This window comes from Scophthalmus maximus, chromosome 3, assembly GCF_022379125.1.
Source record: "Scophthalmus maximus strain ysfricsl-2021 chromosome 3, ASM2237912v1, whole genome shotgun sequence".
Lineage (NCBI taxonomy): Eukaryota > Metazoa > Chordata > Actinopteri > Pleuronectiformes > Scophthalmidae > Scophthalmus > Scophthalmus maximus.
In genome coordinates, this window is record NC_061517.1 from 28,359,627 (window position 1) to 28,368,269 (window position 8,643).

Here is an 8,643-nt window from a genome sequence, read left to right on the forward strand (position 1 = left end):
GCGGGAGATTATAACGAAACGCAACTTCACAGGAACTACAACCTGAAAATGATCCTACACGTGTTGAATCGACACTTCACTAAATCAGTTTCAACAAGACCCGAACATTACAATCTTCACGGAGGGGAGAGCTATTACATGAAGGATAGATCATACTGTGTATGAATATCCTGTCACAATCACGGTTGGAACACGGCAGAACAAGTTCAGCCCCCGTGACAGTATGTTAAATCATGTAATGTGGCTTCTGGATTAGATATGAGGCAGGGTGAAGGAGTGTGAGGAGTGTGTGTGTGTGTGTGTGGGGGTAGGTCCTCCCCCCTGCTGCCAGAGTATAAGACTGCAGGTCTGCTGAGGTCAGTCCACACAGACAGGATGCCCTCCTCAAGCTGCTCCTCTGCCAGGCCGCAGACACTCACGGTAAGACCTGGACCGGACTTGTGATGAGGGCGCGTGGGTCCTGCTGTTGCTTCCCCTGAAATAATCCGACATTCGGCTTCTGCTGAGTATTCCCTGCTCTTCACTGGTGAAACTTTATTTCATGGCTACAACATTTTTCCTCCAGTTCTCTTGAAAGCAGCTGATTCGTAACTTTACTTGAACAACATGCACATTCGTGACGTTTGTCTAAGTAGACAAATTTAAACAATATGTCTATTGATATTTTAGTCTGCAGTAGGAGCGGTAATGGTAAATGGACCTTTTTCTTGTCTTGACGACCACTCAAGGTGCTTTTCACGCGTTCGCACACATTCTTACAGCACTTGAATACTTACAGTGCTTCTCTATCACATATCATCACTGACAACAGGCCATGCAGGCCGGACGAGTCGGGGATCGAACCGCCAACCGACCTGCTCCACCACCAGCGCTGCAGCAGTGCATTCCGGTGCATTCCAGTGCAATGTGCGGCCACTTCTTCTCCGTAGTGCACGGGACATTTGCTCATATAATTAGTAGCAGAAAATGGTTTATTTACATGAAATATGCTCAGAAATTATTCGTAAAACATGGAGCCGTAAAATAGAGAGTGACCTCATCTCTTGAAGTAACTGTTGGAGGATGTGAGCTTTGAGCTCCAAGAACTGATGGACTTCATTACTTCATTTTACTTTCAAAATGAATCCAGGTTTGACCCCTGGAATCACTTAATATGCTGACGGGGGAGTGGGAGATTTACGAGACAGGAGTATTAGAATGTTGTATTGATGGATCAGATATTTTGATGGGAAACCAATGAGGCCGGGAAATGATCTTCTTCTCCTGATTGTTTTTTAATTCAATCCAAAATATGTTGTGAACATTTTAGTTTAAAAAAAAAAAAAAAAAAGATAATTTCAGGACTAAAACTGGAATTGCTGATCAAATTTCTTTTTCTTTTTCACTGAGCTGTCTCTCACTATCCTCCTCAGTGAATGTCATATTTCATACCTCCATGCTCATTATGTACCACTTGACATCAGTGAATTTCTTAATAAGTTTTGCATCTATAACAGGGTCATTGGGGGACAGCTGCTTTATTCACAGCTCCAAGTTGTTTGTTGCAGCACAAGTGTCACTCATCTATATTTACTGAGCCTCTACTGTACAACTTCAGAGAGTACATGATCATAGTGTGCCGATTTCTCAAGGTTACCACAACACCGGAGTGCTTCATGGGCTGAACCCTGAACAGAAAAGTTATCAATAATTATGATTATTACTACCACCGGGCACCCTGGACACTTGAATGCAGGATGTTGCAGGTCGTGTATTCAGGGTTTCTCCTTCTCATTTGCAGGTGCTGTGTGTTCAGATCATGTGTCTGGCCGGCTGGCCGCTCTCCTCGGAGGCATCCCGACTCCGCTGTGGTACGGATCTCCTCAGCGACCTCATATTTGTGTGCGGGGATCGCGGGATCTATTTCGGTACGTCTACCTTCATATTATCCCCTCATTATCAACTGTCGCCAAAAGATGCTGCCCGGTCTATTGGAGTGGACCAACTGAGAGTTGTTGCCTCATCAGGGCTGTGATGGAAAGGTCAGGAGGACATCCTCTAGGCGGACTGATCTTTTCATTAGACCTCACCTTAATTTAATTTCATCCAGCTTCTGGTCATGTTCGAAATATGAAACGGAACGAGATGAAGTGTCCTCACTTCATTACAGATCCACTTTTTATTTTCATTCTAATTTGGATTTTCTTTCCCCCTTAATCATACACCTCACAGTGTGTGCCTCGACTGAAGCCTGTATGAAATCTGGAGAGAGGTTTTAGGAGACCTGCATTCAGAAAACATTACATGCGGTTTCCTATCACATTTCAATAGTGCCCTGTAGTATTTTTCCTTAAGAGAGGATGTCAGTGTGGGCAGTCTTGCACACACATATATGTTTATATATTTGATCCTGCTGCACCAAGGAACCAAACAGATTCAAATACTGCGTCTTTGGTAAGAATGCAAACATCTAAAGTCCCTAAAGTCCTCCATAGTATTGTATATAAGAAAACAGGCAAACTCACAGGTTTAATGTTTACTACTGCATTTAACAAATTAAAACGTTTCTGGGGTTCTATCTATCGTATTGCATTATATCTCTTTGTAGACAGAGGTGTCCAGTTTTCATGGAATTGTAAAACATTTCAATGTCCGTAGTTCCTCCAATACATTAAGGCCCAACATGCAATGTAGTTATTACTGTATGTATTTGATGGCAGGTTGTAGGGCTGCATGCTGGTGTAGAGGTTAGTGCTGGTCGAACCTGACAGGGCCGTTCTGTATGGAGTTTGCATGTTCTCTCCCCGTGTCTGCGTGGTGGGTGTGAATGTGAGAGGGAATGGTTGTTCGTCTCTGTAAGTTGCCCTGTGGGCTTCACCCAGTCCAGGGTGAACCCCACCTCACACCCGATGTCGCCGCCCCCCCGCAACCCTTAGTTGATAAAGCGGTATAGATAATGGATGGATGATGGATGGATGATAGGTTGTATCGTGTTACAATCGAATTGCAGATATATTACTTTTTTTTTGGACTTCAATAAATATAATTAAAACAAACAATGATGGGACCGACTATTATCAGGGTTATTCTACCCTGTGTCATAACACTCTTTCTAGCAGAGTTGTACAACGCAGATATGGTCATGGTCATCATGGCCACAGGAAGACACTGCTAATTCTGAGCAAGTTATCACCACAACAACAAAGCATGTCTTGTTCATGTATTTACATAAAAAAACTAGTCACAACAATGACAACAGGCATCAGCAGCGAAGTGATATCTTGTGATCGACCGTTTCATGCAACAATGGTTCATCAGCAGGAGATGCCGACCGACTGCTGCAGCAGGGTTTGGGGGGACAGGGGTCAGTCGACCTTGTGCTGTGATCTTGCAGCATTTGTTTTGAAAGGTTTATTACTCTTCGATTTGAATTCATCCCACTGCACGCAGAGAATTACAGAGGCCTTTTCACCTGATTACCTTTCCCCCTGTTGTGACCAAGGCCACCTTCTCCATCTGCTATCAGAGCGAGGGCAGTCCACCAGAATGGCAACCAGAACACCGTGCCTCAGTTGTGATAGCTCTTTTCTTAAAACACTCGCTATCTCAGATCGGTCCAGTGTTCTCACTCATAACAAAGAAAGGTGCAGAACGAAAAAAAGACAGCGCAGAGTTTATACTTTACATATGTGGTGATGTTGCGTTCCCTTGGATGGTTGTGACCCATGTCGTACGGATTTCAATCAAGATTATGCTTCAAGTATTCGTTCCAATCGAGAAGATTCTGTGGTTAACTGAAACCGGTGACCTGCTGTTTGCACTAAATTAAATGAACGTTCTTAGAAGGAGCTTCACTGGTCATAATCACATTACTACATCACCACAAATATTTCCCAAGTGGCGCCAAACATTGGTAATGTGCAGAGGAAGATGAAGAACACATCTTGACCAAAGTCTGGAAGATCATGGTCCCCACAGGATGGACGCGGATGACTTTGGTGCTCTTGCTTTACTGTCGTCATGAGAACAACAACATCCTTTCATTTTCATGATCGTTCCTTAAGTGCCACCTTCAGGGTTTCATTTTCAGTGCCCTCACAGGAAAGGCTCTAAAACAGCTCAAGTTGGTTTAGTTGTTTTGTCCATTTTGTGTGGCAGAGTGTGATGAATCAGGAGAGGGGATAGGGGTTTGTCAGAAACTTTGCATACTGTTAATGTTTTGACCTTATGAGGACAATCAAGCTCCCGTTTGATATGAGTGTCTTGTTTACCTTTGCAGGTAAAGGTTCGTGGTCCGGCTACGGTGGTCGGCCCAGAGGGAAGGGGATAGCAGACATGTGCTGCCGGCCAGCCGGCTGTGAACTTCAGCAGCTGGAGAAATACTGTGCCAAACCAAAGAGCCCACAGAAACCCACCATTCCTCCGGCCACGACCGGAGCAGGGCACGCCACCATTCCTCCGGCCACGACCAGAGCAGAGCACGCCACCAATATTCTTCCGGCCACGACCGGAGCAGAGCACCCCGCCATTCCTCCGGCCACGACCGGGGCAGAGCACCCCGCCATTCCTCCGGCCACGACCGGAGCAGAGCACGACACCATTCCTCCGGCCACGACCGGGGCAGAGCACCCCGCCATTCCTCCGGCCACGACCGGGGCAGAGCACCCCGCCATTCTTCTGGCCACGACCGGGGCAGAGCACCCCGCCATTCCTCCGGCCACGACCGGAGCGGGGCACGCCACCACCACACCGCTCGACACGGTAAGTGTTCTTTTGACAAACTAACTTAATCCACAACTGTCAGAGGCAGGTCAGGGTCCTCAGCAGTGACTGGATCAGGCCATTCACATCATCGCTGAGCCAAGTACAGGGGCACAATGTTCATCAACTTCACTCATGAACCTGTTGTCTCCCATGACAACAGCCCGACGGAAGCAGCTCCACTGCTGCTAAAAGTAAATCAAAGTAAATGCTTCACTTTTTTCCTACACAAAAGTACAGGAACCTTTGAGGTGGGTCTGACGATGCTGAAGATGCCTCCACTGTTTTATATCAGCTGGTCAATTCCTTGATTTACTTGTAGCATTGCAGTAGTTCTGGATACGCCTTGTTACTAGTGTTTTTTCAGCATTGACTAAAAAAAAATCCCATTTCCAAGCACTAAATTACGATGGTGGATTGAATTGTAACAACTTGTGACAGACAAATACGGCATAAGATGGAAACAAACGTACAAATAATATAGTATATGTATATGGCCGAGGTTCCCTGCTATATTCCGGCAACATGTCGTTGAATCGCCTAATTCTTCCTATCTTGGTCTTGCAGGCACAGCAGTTTGAAGCGGTGTTTCACAAGAGGCTTTTCGAGCAGCTGGGGGCTCCCGACAGCCCGAAGAGGGAATCTTACAGAAAGAGGACACAGCCTTCAGTCCAACGGAGGGGCAAAGGCTCCTCGTCGAACAGGAGGAGCAAACCAGAGAACACGTCCAGCAGGCCCTCTTCAGCCTCCGGGAGAGGGATGAGGTTGAAATCATGACCTCTGACCTCAACAACGTCGGCATATTCCAAGCTACTGGATTGGAACCAGTAAGGTTTCCAAAATCCCTTCCGCGCACCAGATCGTCAACAGATTTTGAGGGGGAACAAAGTGTTGTCAGGTGACATGAGATGCCCACTGGCAGCCATATTGGACATCCTCAGCTCCCGGGGGGAGCACAACTGGATCTGCTCTCCCACACTCTTGTCTGATGTCATCAGCTTCAAATATGTCATAATTCTGTAACAGCCCTGTGTGGACTAGAAAAGTGAACAAGTCCATTCTGATAGCTCACTACTGGACTGACTGTTATCTATCAACCTGGTGATATTTAATCCATGATGGTCATGGACTTAAATAATCAACTTAACATTGTCAACCATCCCCGTCTAGACAAATGGAATGCACTACATGAGCAATTTATTTTTCTCAAATTTTTTTTTGGGGAAATGGTGCTGTGAATTTGTAAAGGATTGTTATTGGTTCGACACCCCCGTGGATAACTATGAGCTGGATGAGTGAGAATCTCCTCAGACAAATATGTACAGTATAGTGATCTACTTTGTTCTGGTCTCACACTGGAAACTGAGGCTTTCAGTAACCTGAGAGTTTTAGACCCCATAGACCCCAATCATGTACATTATAGAAACACGCCAGTAACCAGTGACTTGTAGCAACACTAGCATTCATTTGCAGTTGTGTTTATGTCCAGTGGATACTCGTCGTAGCTCATGGTTTGGTCTCCACCTGCTCCAGTGAAGGATGTCTGTCTCTTTAGCTGCTAAATTTTCTCATAAGTCTGTTTTTTTTAATAAAATCTTTAAAGTCCGGGATACTTGTGCAGAGTCAGTTGAATATAATACACTGCCTCTGTTCACAAGCGTTGACACTTTTTTGAAAGCACTTTGACGGAGTGACAGTATGAAGCTTTACTGGCCGTGTTATCTGGATACTGTCATTTGCAGAGCATTAGACACTTTTGTACTTATCATATATGTACTTGTTATTTCTATTAATTCTGGGTTTTTTTCTGTCTGGGATTATCCTGTGTTGTTAATTCTTTTAAATTTTAAGTATGGACATGTTTTATGTAAAAGACTTTGAATGCATTCATTATTTATTTCACTGTGACTATAATAAATACTAAAACTTTATTAAAAGTTTGTTCAAATGTATTGAGGTGTTGTTCTGTCTTGATTTGAAGCCACTGCAGGAGGCCAGGTTTGACCGTTCCATTCTTCCTCTGCTGTTTTCCCCCCACCTCGCCTCTTGCACAGAGTTGTTTTCAGTTTTTAAACATTTTATAACAATATAATATCAACACAACTTGTCTTTTTGTTTTGGCGTTCAGCTGCAGCAGTGATCATAAACGGCTGACTCATTTTACTTTGACATGGCTAATGTTATCTTCTCTTATGAAGGCTATTTCAACCTTCTGTGTTGAGCAGCCTAATAAATCAAATGGCTCTTTATGCTCAATAAGCATAAATGTCAGATTAGTGAGTTTTTATCGAGGAAGTAGTGGCCATTGCTTCTGAGCAGGTACAGTATCTGGACATCCTCACCTGGGCAGATGGATGAGTTGGAAATGTAACCTATAATATAATATGTCAGAAAAGAAAGTGTTGCGAGGAAAAATCAAACCACATTGTTTGGAAATACTAAATTTTAAAAAGAAAAAGTTAAGTAACAGAACATTTTGGAGAAGCTTACGTTTTCAAGGACTCACTTCTGTGATTATTTGCTCCATCTCACATTCACTGTTCCTGATAAACTAATGGATTCCTGCCGGTAGGTCAGAGATCATCTTTGGCCCAGGCCGTGGCTCAGGAGATAGATAGGTCATCCACAAACCAGAAGGTCAGGGGATCCCCGCTTCCCCCAGTCCCCATGGCCAAATGTCCTCGGGCAAGGGTTAGGGTATGAATGTGTGTGTGAATGTGTGAATGTGACTTGTACTGTAAAGTGCTTTGAAGTGCGATATACATACAGTCCATTTACCATTTATTCGTTCCTTTGACATTGCAGATGTGCCCAGACTGCTTCAGTGTTCATCAACCTGTTCTGTACAATATTGCATCACTGAGATTAGTAAGCAATGAAACTCAATAATAATTCAGTCCATAAAAGTCATTCATTCTAACATTTCTAATTCTACAGGATGACGGATGTTGACAAATTTGATAATGATGTGTTCATTTGCTGCCAGTCAAATTCCTCTGAATCCAATGTCCCTCTCAGGGTGTCATCTGGTTTGGACATGTAACGCTCTTTGAAACAAAAAGAATGAATCGGGTGTGAGGGTGCCTCTGGCCTTTTGACCAACAACATAGTAACAGCTGCTCGCAGTCGCCCCTGATAAGTGAGTGGGGAAGAGCGTTCTCCTTGTGGCTGCCTGCGTCACAGCCAGATAGCGTCGTTCACTCCCATCTCTTCCCATGCGGAGCTGTTCCAACAAAGCCACCACTCGCCGCGGATTCTCATGGCCATGAGCGAGCTGTTGTTGTCCGGCCCCACCCGGTGAATGGTAACATTTTTGCGCAGGTGTAATTTTTGACTATCTAAACCAATCTGTGACGGGGAACTTTGAAATGCTGCAACTGTCGTCTATGGCATCTCCGTTTGGAACAGCTGAGTGAGCTCAGCAGCGTTCCCATCTTCAGTCGGCAAATGAGGAGGAAGTCTTTTATTAGAAATATTGCACTCACTTTCAGGTCAACACCAGTGATGGAAGATGTCCTGCTCATCCACAGCTTATAAACTGTGGTTCCTACATTATGAGGACAGACGTTTTTTATGACATGTCCAAAATAACAGCCAATATGACTTATTGTTGTTATTATTGTTATTATTATTTATTGTCTCTGTCATTCAATTTTCTATTTTTTTATCAGCATCAAACGTCATTTATTAGAGCCTTCCAAACAGGGATACTGTTATGAATGATTTATAATAAAATCATCAGCAAAAATTAGCTGTGGGATGCTTTTGAGCTTATGTATTATGAGTATAATAATAGTAAAATATGGCCTGGCTTGTTTTTTAACTAATATCCTGTCTAGAACTCGTGGTGGTCGGTGCAGGCTAGCTTTGCCTCTGTGACATTCACGTCACACAGCATCATGA

At 44.1% G+C, this 8,643-nt stretch overlaps 1 protein-coding gene across 1 annotated transcript; it reads left to right on the forward strand.

Annotated features, from left to right (window-relative positions):
* Positions 1–285: 285 nt before the first annotated feature.
* On the forward strand, positions 286–6,673 carry LOC118316472 (oleosin-B6). The gene is made up of 4 exons (XM_035644311.2): positions 286–420; positions 1,781–1,907; positions 4,259–4,740; positions 5,308–6,673. Exons 1-4 carry the CDS (start codon positions 376–378, stop codon positions 5,515–5,517), a joined length of 864 nt encoding a protein of 287 aa, XP_035500204.2. The 5' UTR covers positions 286–375; the 3' UTR covers positions 5,518–6,673.
* The last annotated feature ends 1,970 nt before the right edge of the window (positions 6,674–8,643 follow it).

Excerpts from the sequence above, each read along its gene's own strand:
- LOC118316472 (XM_035644311.2), top strand. The coding sequence starts at position 376 with ATGCCCTCCTCAAGCTGCTCCTCTGCCAGGCCGCAGACACTCACG. Across the intron at positions 421-1,780 it reads CCAGGCCGCAGACACTCACG|GTGCTGTGTGTTCAGATCAT; the intron begins GTAAGACCTGGA and ends TCTCATTTGCAG. Across the intron at positions 1,908-4,258 it reads GGATCGCGGGATCTATTTCG|GTAAAGGTTCGTGGTCCGGC; the intron begins GTACGTCTACCT and ends TTACCTTTGCAG.